The sequence below is a fragment of the Cnephaeus nilssonii genome (assembly GCF_951640355.1).
Source record: "Cnephaeus nilssonii genome assembly, chromosome: 6".
Classification (NCBI taxonomy): Eukaryota; Metazoa; Chordata; class Mammalia; order Chiroptera; family Vespertilionidae; genus Cnephaeus; species Cnephaeus nilssonii.
In genome coordinates this window covers 9618303-9634158 of record NC_137077.1, presented here as the reverse complement: position 1 = coordinate 9634158, position 15856 = coordinate 9618303, and the positions used below count along the sequence as shown (strand labels likewise).

At 52.6% G+C, this 15856-nt stretch overlaps 1 protein-coding gene across 3 annotated transcripts in view; it reads right to left on the bottom strand.

Moving 5' to 3' along the window:
• Positions 1–15856, bottom strand: part of LARGE1 (LARGE xylosyl- and glucuronyltransferase 1) — a 429267-nt gene that overhangs the window by 73120 nt on the left and 340291 nt on the right. For all 3 annotated transcript variants that reach the window (XM_079775304.1, XM_079775306.1, XM_079775305.1), the window contains one exon: positions 4157–4261. In XM_079775304.1, the coding sequence (XP_079631430.1) occupies positions 4157–4261 (105 nt within the window). The remainder of the gene's footprint in view (positions 1–4156; positions 4262–15856) is intronic.

Here is a 15856-nt window from a genome sequence, read left to right as displayed (position 1 = left end):
ATTGGTGGAGATTTCCTGGAAGTTTTAGGATATCTTCCCTTTAATTTTTCCTGGACACTCTGATTTTACTTATGTCTCTCACCTTTGCTTTCCCTCCATGCCCCACTGCAACAGTAACTTGCTCCAGGCTCACTTTGCTCTAGTGTCTAGGAGATCCATCCAGAACTACTATTCCCAGAATTCCTGGTGCTTCCCACGCGCTTGGTTTTTCCCTTCTTGCTCTGTCTCTGTCCCACGGCCTCCTGCTCTGCCAAGTCCTCCAAGCCGCCAGCTATCCCTCTCTGCTCTCTGTCTGGCGGCATGGGGAGCCAAGTTCCCCAAGCCGCTCCACTCTCCGCCGGCTCTCCCGCTCTGCTCTCTGCCCGGCGCCTGTGTATGCAAATTAACCCGCCATCTTTGTCAGGTTAATTTGCATACTCACTCCTGATTGGCTGGTGAGTGTAGCAGAGGTATGGTTAATTTACACGTTTCTCTTTTATTATATAGGATAGTAAACTAGAGGCCCGGTGTATGAAATTCATGCACGGGGGATGGGTCCCCTCAGCCCAGCCTGCACCCCTTCCAATCCAGGACATCCCTCTCACAATCCGGGACTGCTGGCTCCTAACTGCTCACTTGCCTGCCTGCCTGATCGACCCTAACTGCCCCCCCCCCACCAGCCTGATAACCCTTAACTGCCCACCCCTGCTGGCCTGGTCACCCCTCACTGCCCCCCCTGTGGCCTGGTCGTCCCCAACTTCCCCCCTGCCGGCCTGGTCGCCCCTAACTGCCCCCCCTCCAGCCTGGTTGCCCCCAACTGCCCCTCCTACTGGCCTGGTCACCCCTCACTACCCCCCCCTGCTGGCCTGGTTGCCCCCAACTGCCCTCCCCTCCCCCGCCCCACCGGCCTGGTTGGCACAGGCAGCCTGCTGTTCAGTCATTTGGTCATCCCTCACTAACCCCCCTGCCAGCCTGGTCGCCCCACACAGCCTGCTGTTCAGTTGTTTGGCTGACCCTCACTAACCCCCCTGCCGGCCTGGTCACTCCACACAGCCTGCTGTTCAGTCGTTTGGTCATCCCTCACTAACCCCTCTGCTGGCCTTGTCACCCCACGCAGTCTGCAGTTTGGTCGTTACTGTTACTGTGTCCTGGACAATTTGCACATTCCTCTATTATTAGTATAGACTAGAGGCCCAGTGCACAAAATTTGTTCATGGGTAGAGTCCTAGGCCTGGCCAGCAATCAGGGCTGATCGGAGCCTTCCAGCTGCCGGCCAGGGCCTTCCTTTGTTCCGTGCCGCCCCCTGGTGGTCAGCAAACATCGTAGTGAGCGATTGAACTCCCGGTCTCCCGGTTGAACTCCCGAGGGGACACTCCGCACATTAGCCTTTTATATATAGATAGATTAATTTCCTTTAATTTCTTCTTTATATTATAGTCAGGCCACTAGATTGATTTTTTTGAAAATTATATATGTAGATAGCGTAATAATATAGGTAATCTATGTATTTTATCCCAGGATTGTAAAAGAGGCGTTCAAAACATGTTACAAAAATGGGACATGGCCACTGGATAAACAAGGCATTTTCGTTATTTTTGTGCATGACCCTGAGCAGAGAACTAAAATGGGGTCAAATAAAATGATGCAAAGATTGGCCTAAATCAGATACAACTCACCAGAGATAAATAGGAAGCCTGTGCTTCAGGCGCAATAAATCTCCTACCGACGTCCAGAATGGGGACCCTTTGGCCGAATCGTCATTCATGGGGCTTTTCAATTGAACTCAAGTCCAATTGGAGCTTGATGTGCAAACGGCAATAAAAATCTACACGAGGTTCTCAAATGTTTACATGCATCAGAGCCATGGAGGGGACGTGTTTAACAGAACAGCTGCCTGGCCTCATCGCTAGAGATTCAGATCCACTCTCTCTGGGTGAGGGCCTGAACGCTGACGTTACAAACAGGCGTTCTGATTCAGAAAAGTGGCACCCGTGTCCAGGAGGAGGCTCGGACCTCTGATAGTTTGACAACGTCCAGGTCAGAGTGTCACCCTCAAAAAGAGAAACTGGAGTTTGGCAACTTGCTCTCTGTGGTCCCTAAAAGGTCCGGTGTCGTGCACCGAGCAGAGAGGCCCTGGGAGGGCTGGCTGGAAGGCAAGACAGAGCAGACTCCTGGACCTTCTGCTCCGGAAACTTCCTGGATGCTTCTTCCAGGGCAGGTTCCTTGCCAAGCCCCGGCGAGACCCTTCAAGGGCAGAGGGGAGGATTCTGCATTTTCAAAAAGGATTCTTGATCCGGAAACCACGCAAGTTCATGCTGGGAAGTTTTAGCTCGTCATTAACACCACAGGCCCCTTACTTATCCGTCCACTGTCTTAGCTTTCGCTTGCAGCTTATGAAATAGAGATAAGAATAGCACCTGCCTCCTGGGGTTAGTGTGCGGATCAAATGAGATTAACACCTATGAAGCACCTGGCACTGTGCCTGGCCAGGGCCCAGCTGGTGTGCAGGGCACTGCCCTCACCATTAACGAAGTACTGCAATCCTCCCACACCGGCTACAGAGAGCCGCTGCTCTGAGCCCCGTGGATCCCCTCTACTTCCACTCCTCTCAGGGACTCCCCAGAATCCCTCACCCCCCTGCAACTCAAGGGTTAACCCGGCACAGCCAGGGGGCCTCCAGGAGGTAGATGAAGAGGCAGGTGGTGAAAATTCAGGCTATCACTAACACCTGGGAGGTGCTAGGGGAAAATGAGACAGGGAGGCGTGCGTGGTTATTGTGGCAAATGTCAGCAAAGGAACGTCCCCCACGTGGAAGGAAGGCCTTCAAACAGGGCTCCCTAACTGCCACCTCTGCTGCTCAGGACTTCGGCTCTGGACCTTTCTTTCCTCGCCCTAGTCCCGCTTTGACCCCGACTCTGACCCCATCTCTGAACTCTCACCTCTGGAAGCTTGATTCTCCTCCTTTTTCCTTTGGCCTCTGGGATCCTATGTTTGACCTCTCTAGAGCTGGACCCTGGGCTCTCAGAGTGAACTCTTTGGTCCTCCCCACTAGAGCCTCCAGGACAGTTTCACCCATCACCTCCAGGTGGCGCCATCCCCCGAGGACACTGGTCCCAACCCAGGACAGCTGGTCTCAGAGGCCAGGACCCAGCTGGCCTGCCCCACTGGACTGCTCCCTGACCTCCAAGTTCTAGTCGTGGCACAGGTCCCGGGTCTGCCTCCTCTGAGAACAGGGGCCCAAAGCAGCGGCAAAGAGGACGGAGGGGAGGTGGCAGAAGGATCCAGAGTGTTTCAAAGACAGACACTGGCAGAGTGTTTCAAAGACAGATCCCTGGCTTCCTGGATTACATGCTCCATGAGGTCCCAGGCTGTGTCTGGCCCCCACAGCGCTGGGCCTAGTACACAGGAAGCATTCAACAGACAGCAAGTGAACAAAGAATGAATGAGAGCATGAACGATACTATTAACAGATAGAAAGAAAAGAGGAGACGCAAGCTGGGGACTAGCAACAGGGGAGAAGAATGGGCTTGATTTCAGACACATGGTGTTTAACGGCTGTGGCATTCCTAGGCACCCATTACCTAACATTTCTGCCTTTCCTCCTCCGGGCACGTGGCCAGGTTACACCCTGTGAAGGTGGGCATGGCCACGTGACATGCTGTAGCCAACGACATATCAGCAGAAAGCCCGTCACATCTGACCAGACGCTTTCAGAGCCAATGGGTCACCTGCTACTCTGCTCCTTGTGCCAGCTAGTCCCCACCCAGGTGAACCCCGAATGCTGACGGTGTCACCGATCCCACCCACCTAACATGGACATGGCCTATGAGCGAGGAAGATAGATAGGGTTCTGTTGTGTGAAGAAACTGAGACGCTGGGCTTGGCACTGCAGAGTGATCTCTAGTCTATAGCAACGGAGCCAAGGCACCCACAGGTCACCCTCATAAAGGCCCAGCATCTGCCCTGAAGGTCAGGGGCTTTGTGGTGAGGCTCCCACAGACACCATGGTCCCACAGCTACTTGGCCTCTAGGGGCAGCACTGAGAAAGGGCTGGAAGGCTCCCAGGCCACCTGGTGGCTTCACCTGTGCTGTGGCTCACCGCTTCTCCCCCAGGAGGGAGCACAAGTCCTCACATCGCCCTTTGTAACCCCGCCCCTCCCCGCCCCTCATGACCTACCTGTATTGTAGCCCCTTCCAAGGGCGGGCCAAGGGCGGTGATTCTTCCACAGGTTCCCCAGGTACCAGTCGCTCTGGTTCTCCACCAAGCCCAGGACCTGCTGGCCTGTGAGGGACAGAGAATGCAAAGGTCTTCAAAGAGGCCGAGCCGGGGGTCAGCGAGTGCTGAACAGGAGGCAGAGTAACGGCAAATCATGGCAGGAGCTTTCATTATTCGGAGTTTTGATCCGCTGCCAGGCTCTGACCTAAGTGCTTGACTTGTGTTAACCTATTTAATTCTCACACGCAGGCAGCCCATCTATTTTTTGTATCCCCATTTTATGGAGGAAAAATGGAGGCTGCCCACAGTTGCTAGTTAAGTTGCTCAAGGCCACACAGTTCATATGCAAAAAAGCCAGAATCCCAGACCATCCATCCATCCATCCATCCATCCATCCATCCATCCATCCCTTACCTCTTGCAACACAGAGTTATTGACATACTATGCTTCAAGTGTTCCAGTCCTAATGTTTCCCATTATATACTAACTCGCTGGCCTGGGCCTGAGTAGGGATCATTTTCTCACATCAGAGGAAGAAGCGAGCTTGTTTAATGAGATGGGACCCACAGAGCAGAGCCACCTCTTGGCCACCTTCTCACAGTGATTTTACTCTCACCGTCCGCCAGCCTCATGCCGATGTGACATCAACTCAGGAGTGTTTTATGCAGGAACAATTGCTTCTCTGCCCCCAGAGCAAATCCCTGAGCCCTGTAAGTAGGGTCAGTCAGGCATCAGACCCAACTGCCTTCCACTGACAACCTGATCGTGCACGCCAAGGTGTTTTCTTAGAATCAACACCATTTTACAGACTAGGAAACTGAGGCTCACATGGGCTGAGGTTTGCACAGCTAGTGATGCAACCGGCATCTACTTCTCTATTTGCCTGACACCCAAGGTTTATAACAGAAATTATAAATCCATATAGTTTTTGTTGTTGTTAACCCTCACCCGAGGATACTTTTCCAATGATTTTTAGAGAGAGTGGAAGGGAGGGAGAGAGACAGAGAGAGAAACATCGATGTGAGAGAGACATATGGGTTGGTTGTCACCCCCCAAAAAGGCCTGACCAGGGCTGGGGATCGAGCCTGCAACCGAGGTACGTGACTTTGACCGGAATCGAACCCGGGACCCTTCAGTCTGTAGGCAGACATTCTATCCAGTGAGCCAAACTGGCTAGGGCATAAATCCACATCTTATACAAAGAGAAACTGAGGCTTAGAAAGCCTAAATAAGGGCTGAAGGTCTAATAAGCACTGTCTTCTATAGCTAACGAAGGCCTCCTGGAATTAACATCCTTACGCTGTTGGCCGACCTGAGGAATGAAGACCTTCCTGACCGCACGGAAGTCCCCCCCGTCCCCCGCTGGTAGGAGAGCAGCGGCTCCCCCAGAACACGGCACTGGGTGATAGAGAGCCTCCTCAGTGAGGTGACAGCTCCCTGAAACGATGCCGTGTGGGTTTGCTGTAATTTATTTGATCAATTTATCGAGCTCCTATCTAAATCAACACCCCAGCACAAATACATAAATTAGAGGCAGGGAAAAATACTATCACCCACTTTGTCATTCCGCATGCTCACGTTCAAAACTTGTAGGATCCCCCAGAAACACACCGCACCGATCCAGGGAGCCGAGAGCCCTCCATTCCACACGCAACAAGCCCGGGATGCCCGTGCCGAACACTCAGATCTGGAGGGCACGGCGCCCTCGGCGGAGAGAGCTGTGTGCCCAGTCCTCACGCTGCGATCTCATCAGAGAGCCCAGATGTGGGGTCCTTGGGGAGCTGGCTCATAATTCCTGGTGTCCCCAGGTTGATGCTACAATTTGGGGGGGGGGATGATGAAGGTATCATGTGCTCAGAATGGACACGCATCACCACTGACAATGCCTAGAAAGTAGTAAAATGTTCAGTAGGCATTGACTCTTACCATCACACCCAGAATTCCCTGCTCTATATACTGCTCTGTCTGCTTGGCTTCAGTCTTGGGCAGCCTCAGCCGTCTCCTCCCTCCCTTAGCTGACATGATCCCTACGCCACCTCGACGTTGGTTCAGTTGACTATCGATTGAGAGTTTGCTGTTTGTCAGACACGGCACAAAATACTAAGGAATCCAGACAGACAAATCTAGCCCTTGCTCTACAGGCAGTTGGAGGAGGAGACAGATGAACAATTATGAAGCTGCGTGGTACCTGCGGTGACAGAGACACGGAGGAGGGGAGGGCCTGGATGACTGACTCTGTGGGGGAAGGAGGGTGATTCCTGTTCCGCATCTTGGCCACAGTCATCTACCACCTCCTGTCCCGCGTTGCCGGCCCCCCTGCCCTTCCCCTTCACACAGACTTCCAAGCTCCCAAGTCTCCCCTCAAACTTTTCTGTTAATGGTGCTGCCTCGCAACACCTGTCTAGGCGGAGAGTCCCTCGGTCCTCCCCCCGCCCCCCCAGTTACAGTGCAGATGGGACGGGTCCTCTCTCACAGCTCCGCCACATCCCAGCTCATCAGCCACGTGGCAGCCACAACCGGGTCTGCAGAGGTCTGTGTCTACACCTCAACCTGGATGATGCAGACACACCCTGGGCCTGACAGCCACCCAGAGGCAGCCTCCTCCCAGGAGCCTCTTGGGGAGAGGACCCAGGTTCCTGTGAGCTGCCTCCCTCCCTCTGCCTCTCAGCATCCTCACCATCATCTCGTCTTCTCAGGAATCATTACAACAAAGCACCGTGACTAACAGGAAAGGCTCTGTCATTGTTCTCCGAGCAGCCCTGCGGTTATGATGAAGTGCCCTGCTCCCCGTATTCCTTACTCCAGGCACAAGTGAACTTATGAAAATGAAGCTGTCTTCTTTGCTTATTCATACATCACCACTAACAGCCAGACAAGAGCGAACAAGCTTGCTATTCCGCTGGGCCCTGGTGTCGTGTCACCAGCCAGCAGACGGATGGCTCCAGGCTGGGGACTCCTCCTCCTCCTCCTCCTCCCTCAGCTCTGGCTGCCGGCAGGGTTCCTGCAGGTCGGAGGTGAGGCCCAGGAGGAGGGATCGGTAATGCTTCCATGTGGCACACGAGGCATGGAAAGGGCAGGCTGCGCATTCACCGACCAGGTAGGAGGAAGGCAGCGTCGTCCATCAGAAAAAGGGTGTTTAATCCCGACAAAAGAGGGTTCTGGCCCCAGTTCTGGATGGCTTGACCAAGGTATAACCTCCCTGAGCCTCAATGTCCTTATTGTAGAGGCAAGAACAGAAATTATCTCCTGTCCCCCAATAAGGGTGGCGGGGATCAAATGAGATAACATATGCGGCACCTGGCTCACAGTAGATGTCCCACTAAAGGTGTTTCTCTTCTTTTTTTGTTAGTCATTGTTCTAATGTCGTCCCATTCAAGTGCTGTCACTAGCTGTGAAATGGGGAGTCCTTATGGCAGATCAAATTTAGGTTTTTTTAAAAAATATTTTTTTATTGATTTCAGAGAGGAAGGGAGAGGGAGAAAGAGATAGAAACATCAATGATGAGAGAGACTCGTTGATCGGCTGCCTCCTGCACACTCCCTACTGGGGATCAAGCCTGCAACCTGGGCATGTGCCTTTGACTGGAATCGAACCTGGGACTCCTCAGTCCGCAGGTCAATGCTCTATCCACTGAACCAAACTGTTTTAAATCCTAGCTCTAGAAATCATCTCTCTTTCCCTCTCCCCACTCTCCACCCCAAGATCTAGCCTCTCCCCTATCCCAGACGGTCAGCAACTCCCGAGGCAGCAGAAGACAGGATGCTTAGTAAATGGTAGTGTGAAGCGATAGGTTTTCCTTATTATGGCCACCCCGCACTCATACACTGGTCACATGGTCACATAGTCCAAAACGCTGGCAGGCTAAAGATCACATCCTCACCTAAGACCTAAGTTATGTTTCAGCTCCTGAGCCCTAAGGTGGAACGACTCCCTGGCTCCCTTCCCATGGGACGAGACACGGGGACACGGGAACAGACCTCCAAACTGTACTTAAGACCTGAAGAAATGATTCTCTATCCTCACCTCACCTCTGACCAATCAGCTCCACGCATGACCCAAGCCCCTAACTCGTGACGTCTTGTGGTTTTGCCCTATAGAATCTGTAACCTACAGGGCTCGGGGAGTTCCGGCTTTTGAGCCTTAGCTTCCTGTTCTCCTGGGTGGCGCCATCCATCGATCACGTAGCCAACATTTCTCCACCTCGATTCTCGCTGTCCAGTGCTTGGCTCTGCGAGAGCCGAGGGGGCGAACTCTCTCTTCTGTAACACTGCACAGCCGGAATCTGCAAAATGTGGCCACGTGATCCCCCAACACCACTGCTGGCGCTGCTCCCCGACCTCCCGCGGACCTTTGTGAGGCCTTTAGCTTCTGTGATGCCAGCTTTCTTGCTTGTTTTCCTGCCTCTGGGAATGGCCTTACTTCTTCCAGGGGACCTCCCTTCAATGCCGGTGCTCCCCAACTCCTGGCCCTGGCCTCTTCTTGCTCTACATTTTATCCCTAGATCCCCGGATGATGGGAGCTACCCCAATGTCTTCAAACACCTCTCAGAGGGAGGTAACCACCCATCTCCATCCTCAGCTCAGGCTACTTTCCAGCGCTTCTCACTCTTAAATCCAACTATCTGCTCACCATCATCACTTGGCTGTTTCACGGTGAACTTCGACTCAAACCGACCAAAACCGAACCCATAATCTCCTCCCCCTAAACAACGGTGACGCTGCTTATTGTGTGATTGGCAGCATCCAGGTCGATCTTGTCACCTGTCACTGAAGCTGGGAACCTATAGTCCATCTTGACACCGCACTCTCCTCGAACTCCACATCCTCGCCGGGAACAAACCCAACAGATTTTACCTACTAACTCTCATCAGCTCCTCCCTCGCTCTACCATGTCCACCCTCCCCCCATATCTCTTTCCTAGGTTCCCTCAGGAGGTTTGTACTTGGCCACCTTTCCCTCGGGGTGCTCCTTGATACTCCACTCAGCTTACCCAGCCGGAGAAATACTTTTCAAGGGAAAGTTGATGATTTTATTCCTTGGTTAAAAAGCTTAATGTGCTTGGGACCCAGTACAGTATGGATGGATGGATAATAGATGAATGGATTGTTTATTTTATTTTTAAAAATTATATATTTGTTTATTGATTTCAGAGAGGAAGGGAGAGTGAGAGAGATAGAAACATCAATGATGAGAGAGAATCACTGATCAGCTGCCTCCTGCATGCCCCCTACTGGGGATCGAGCCTGCAACCCAGGAATGTGCCCTTGGCCAGAATCAAACCCAGGACCCTTCAGTCCGCAGGCTGACGCTCTTTCCACTGAGCCAAACCAGCTAGGGCTGAGCAGATTGTTTAATGAAAAATAAATATCATCTAAAAATCACCATTCCAGCCCACTGAACTGGTGGAGTGTGTCGAAATGGGGTGGAGGTGGATGCACCCTAGGCAACCTCTCCAGGTGAACATCAGGAGCAGGTAGTTGTAGCGCCGATCGGATGCTTCCAGAGCTGTCGCCTTTTTCCCATCCCCAGGTCCCAGGTGCAGAGAGAGAGACTGCCAATCACGACTGCCTGTCAAATCAGCTGTGCCTACACTGGCAGGTGGGTATTAAAGTGTTATACCCAGGGGCTGCCCTGACCATCAGCAAAGAAAGCAACGATGCCCTTCCAACCTCATGTTTATTGTAATCAACTGCTTTAACACAGAAAAGCTTAATGGTATCATTCAATGCACGCCTGAGTGCAGGGTGGCTATAATAAGGGAACCGTGTAGTTATCACATGACCATTTACTAAACATCCTGAAAGAATCGCTCCTCTGGCGCCCAAGGCTAGTGGGTGCTGGATAATAAAACATCTCTGGAGAAGATGCAACACAAAAGGGCAAATTTCCACAGTCCTGAATGGGCTGAATACGACTGTTCCTGAACTTGCACTTCTCACAGCTCCAGCGAATGCCCTCTGTGGTCACTGAAGCTCCTAGGAGCTGTGAAGGTCTCAGTGATTATTCTGGAGCTGCCCCTTGCACAGGGGACGCCCCGAGAGGGGAGCAGGGGTTTAGGAACACACACCATCAGCGAAGCGCTGGGCCCCGCTGCTTGGGTTTTTCCCACACGTGAGCGTCTCCCATGTGGCCCTCTTCTCCCTTAGACGTAAGGATGACTCTTACCTAGTTTTACGGTGGATGCAATCTCGGGTCAACGTTAGTCCCTCCGTCCCTCCTCTGCAGAAGGGTACAGCAGCTGTTTCAGACCTGGGACTCGTAACCAGGTTTGTGCGCCCCAAGTTCACATGGCATGTCCTTGAGATGGAGTCCAGGCGCTCTGGCTAAGCAGGTCCCTTCGCCTATCCTTTTGTTTCCTGGGGTTTCAGTTACTTGATGAGGTAAGTGCATCCATTGCTCAGCCTGCCTGATAAATGGATATATATCTGGAGCTAAATACCCACCCTTGCCGACCTCCATAGCTGAGGGTCAATCCCTTCGGAGAGGAATCAGAATCTGTGTCAATCAAGAAGGCGGAATTAGGTCGAATGAGTGAAGATGAAAGGAAGATAGATTTGGGCTTATTATGAGCCAGACCTTATGTCGCCGTTAGAGTTCACCGACACAGACATGAGCCGCCTTTCTGGGGAAGCTTCTAAGAGCTGGGATTGTTCTGGAAGAGGCTGCACATCTCAGCAGGTGTTCCCCGAGGTCCCACTGTGCACCAGGCTCAGTGCCAACTGCTGGAGACACAGCAGCGAAGGGAGCAGACCCAGGCCCCGCCTCCTGGATTTCACGATCTCTCCAGGGAGCTTCTCAAATGGTTTGGCCGCCGAACTTCCAGGCAGCACCCCAAACTGAAGCGGATCCTCCCAGGGTCAGGCCTGGGGATTCTTTTTTGCAAAGGAACCCCCATTAATTCTGACGCACAGCGGGGTCGGGGACCTGGGGAGTGGAGGTCACCAGCAGGCAGGCTGTGGGAGGGCATTCTGCTCGGGGCAGAGGAGGAGATCTGATGACCTCCCCAAAGGACTGAGATCTCTTCATTTAGGCCAACGACGGGTTTTCTCACCGTCCTCCTCACGTCCTCCGCACACACGTGTGTGTGTGTGTGTGTGTGTGTGTGTGTGTGTGCGCACGTTCTGGTCCTGGAACAGGAGCCTGGTTTTCCCAGCCCAGCCCTCTTTGCGAGCACTCTGCCCCGGCCCGGGGATGCATGCTCTCAGGCACTGTCTCAGAGGGCCTAACCCTCCCCCACGAGGTGGGCACCCTGCTTACCTCCATCTTTCGGAAGGAGAACAGGGTAGGGAGGGACAGGCACCTGTCAAGGGCCGGTGTCTGGGAACCACAGAGCTGGCACTTGTGTTCAGCTCTCTCTGTTGCAAACGCCCATGTTTTCACCCTGACACTCAAGGTCAGGAATAATTTGCAGTCGCATTTCTCTCCCCAGGGGAAGGCGGGTACCACTGCGGGCCAGGCTCCGAAGGACACAAAAGGCTGGTTCTGACGTATCTGAGTATCCGACGTATCTGTCCCTGCCTGCACTCCACCTGGGCTACAGGCCGGGGCCCAGGACAGTGCAGAGCCCTTGCTCCCACCGGGTCCTCCGAGTCTAATTCCCTTCAGCTAATCCCAGGGCACTGCACTGAGAACTCGTCCCACCCAGGGCGTCCAGGGAGAACAGGAAAGGGAGGCCCGAGGCTCAGAAGACGGCAATCCGAGCCCAGATAACAATTCCATCTGCCAAGACGTACGAACAGGTCCCCTGCCACCTGTCCCCCCCCCCCCCAAGTCAGCCCCGAGTGGGCCCACGTTAACGTAATTGATGGCATAAAAACTCCCGCTCAATCTCAAACAAGGATTTCTCTCTTCCATCCCCTGTGATCTCTGTCTTTGGAAATAGGAAAAAGGAAACAGGAAAAAGGAACACGGGCAGAGTCAGCCACACGGCTCTCTTCCAAAGCTGGTGTTACCACGTGACTTCTGGGCCAGGTGGCTGCGGGAACCTCCCAGAGGACACCTCCGGGGGCGCGGAGCTGGCCTGCATCCAGCCCCAACCTCCCTCCCGGGACTTCTCGGATCTGCCTCTTCTTAAAAAACACAATCTGTCGGCATCTTTCAGTGACTTCGATCACAGACACCCCTTTGAACCTGTAATAGCAGCGCCTGGAAGCAATGGTCTAATCCTCTACTGGGGGTCGCAGACACAGCGCGCGCCTGCAGGATCCAAGGTCCACATTCACGTTCCCACTTCCCAATCGCTACCCGTGCCGTGTGGGCCGACACAACTAGAGTTTGGAGCTCTAGCTTTTCTTCCTTTAAAACTGATGATGACAAAATGCACCCTATTTTCATGAGAAGGTTGTTTGAAGAGTGACATGCAATGCTGTAAACTGTAAACTACGGGTCAACGTTGAATATAATCATTAGTGCCAAGCATTTCTGGGTCTTATGTAGCTATCACTTCATCTTCCTTCCTTAGAGCATTTCTTAGATTACACCATTATTGCGCATCGATGCTCTATTATGCAGAGGCCAGACGCTGAACAAACTTCATTCTCTGAAACACAGCCTAGAAGGTGGAGGGGACCAGGGAGGCCCCTGAAGGGCTGAGGAGTCAGGAAGCTTAATCACAAAATCTCTTTATACTCTTAAGTCTGGTTGCCGGGCAGATTATAGACATGGTAGTACTCATTCAGTGAGGAAGGGCAGGGAGGAAGTTCAAACCAGAGATGCTAATGGATGAAGAATGATCGGCCTGGGACTGCTCAGCACAGGGTCCATGAAACTTCCATTCTTCAAGACTCCCTGTCATCCTCCGCTCAACGCACGCACTGAATATAGATGAGAGCCGAGCTCCGTGTTGGGCTGCTGGATGCAATGAGGAATGAACCCTGAGGTAGCCCCTGCCCTCGGTGGAGCTTGCGGCCTCGTAGAAATTAGTCAGCTAGGGCTGCTGTAACAAGTATCACAGCCACAGACCAGGGTGGGGGTTGGGGGTGGGGCGGAGAGGCCCTGAAACATCAGAAATACATCTTCTCTCCGTCCTGACGAGTCTGAGATCAAGGTGCTGGCCGGGTTGCTTCTGCGGAGGCCTCTCTCCTTGGCTTGTAGATGCCGTCTTCTCATCGTGTCTGTTTCTATCTGTGTCCTAATCTCCGCTTCTTCCAAGTCCACCAGTCATATCAGCTGAGGGCCCATCCTAATGACCTCAATTTATCTTAATCCTTCTAAAGACCCCATCACCAAATACGCATTCTGAGGTGTTGGGGATTTGGACTTCAATCGATGAACTTGGGGGACGTGATGCAGCCCATGACACAGGGTGAGGAGAGTGACAGTGGCACTCCCGGGTGTGGGATGTGACCCCGAAAGGGCTGGGAGGGAGAGGCCCAGCGTGACAGCAGGGTCCAGGAAAGGGGGGCCAGCCAAGGAGGCTGTCTGAGGACGTGAGGGTAAACTGAGATCTGACAGAAGACGGGAAGAGTGTCAGGGCAGGGGGAACAGAGTGTGCTAACAGAGTGGGAAGCGTGAGGAGGACGAGGCCCGTGATGTCACAGAAAGACGTTCAGTATTTGTCCCTGGTCCCACCCCCGGCGCAGAGTTCCTAAAGTCACTGAATTTCCTGACGTGTAAGAGCACCTTCTGTCCTAACGAGGCAGGTCTGGGCAGGACTCCAGGCAGCTTCAGACGGGGCTGGTGGCCAGGATGAGAAGCTGGAGCGTTCACCCCAGGCCCCACCCTCAGGGGAGAGAGGGGAGGGACTGGAGACTGAGTTCACCAGCAATGGCCAACCATGATAAAACCTGCAGACAGGTTTCACCTAAACAACTAAGACCACTAAACAACGGGGCTCGGAGGACTGACGTGAACACATGAAGGTTCTGGGACGGTGGGGGCCCACAGAGGGTACGAAAGCTCCACGCATCCCCTCACCGCCATACCTATGCGTCTCTTCCATCTGGTCCCTGCGTTGTATCCTTTATAAAGATAAATAAACCACTAACAGCAAGTAAAAGTACTTTCCCCAGTTCTATGAGTTGATCTAGCAAATTACCTACCTGAGGAGGGATGCTGGGGAAACCCCTAACTTGATAGCCAAGTAGAAGAGAATTGTGGGTAACCTGGAAGTCTTGTGGGATTGAGTCCTCAAAGCCTGTGTTGCCTGTACCAACTCCAGGCAGCAGCGTCCGAGCTGAAATGAGTTAAGGGACACCCACGTGTTGTCCTCAGAGGACTGGAGATTGGCTTAGTATCAGGAGGAAAAAAAAACACCCCAAACCTCTCAAGGAACTAAAGGCCAGTGGGACTGACACAGACCAAGGAGAGGATGGAGAGCAGATGAGGCTGATGCTGGGAGACTGGGGCCCTGTGGGTCAGGGCCCAGCGTGAGGGGGTTCTCCATGTGTGATGAGCACATCGGGAACAACTAACATCAACTTAGTCCCTGCCAGGCACTGTGCTGGAGGCCACTTAATTCTGTGGTCAACCTTGAAGGTTAGTATCCTTATTCCCCTGACAGGGAAGAAACCCGAGACCCAGAGATGCCATGGAACAGCCCAGCTTTGCACAGCCAAGTAAGGAAAAGATAGAGCTGGGATTCGAGTCCGACCCCAAAGCCCAGGGTTGTTTTTCTGGGAGCGAAGATACTAGGAGAAGAGAGGGGATTAAAAGAAGTTTATTATTGTTATTTTCTTAATCCTCACCCGAGGATATGTTTTTCCCTTGATTTCTAGAGAGAGTGGGAGGAGAGCTAGAAAGAGAAACATGGACACGAGAGAGACACATCGATTGGTTGCCTACCAGGGCTGGGGAGCCTGCAAACAAGGTACGTGCCCTTGACCAGGATTGGAACCCGTGACCCTTTGGTCCACAGGCCGACTCTCTAACCACTGACCAAGTTGGCCAGGGCTCAAAGAAGTTTTATATACCTAAGAGGTGTGAGAGGTGGCACGGAGAAGTGATCTGATTCTGAGAACTTATGCATGGCTGGTTTATTAATTTAGACAAATTACCTGTCTTCTGGGGCATTTCACTGCACATTTACAATCAATCAACAGATAACCAAGTGCAGGAAAAAAGGGAGGTCGTATTGTTCAATGAATATACAAGTACTGGGCACTGTGTTGGACTCTGGGTGACACACCCTCTCAGGAAGACTGTGGTTTCATCAGGAGACAAAGCACATGACCAAACAGATAGACTGAAACCTGTGGTATAACGGGGGCGTGTTAGGAAAAAGCAGAATTCAAGACATCAGAACACCATACAAATACAAGGTCTTAAAATACTACATCTGGACGCCCTGGCAGGGTGGCTCATTGTCCTATACATGGAAAGGTTGCCGGTTCCATTCCTGGTCAGGGCACATACCCTGGTTGTGGGTTCAATCCCTGGTCGAGGCTCATGCAGGAGCCAACTGATCGATGTTTTACTCTCACATCTATGTTTCTCTCTCTTTCTTTCCCTTCCTCTCTCTAAAAAAAAATAAAAAATCAAATACATGTCCTCAGATGAGGAGATATATATTACACCCAGAAAACACCTTAGAAATCATCTAGTGCAAACTCTCCCTGGTACAATGGTTGGAGATGAGACACAGCGAGGGGAGGTGACATTCTCAAGGTCACACAGCTGAGTGGAGACCAGAACCCTTGGTTCTTAACAAAACGGTGGTTCTCAC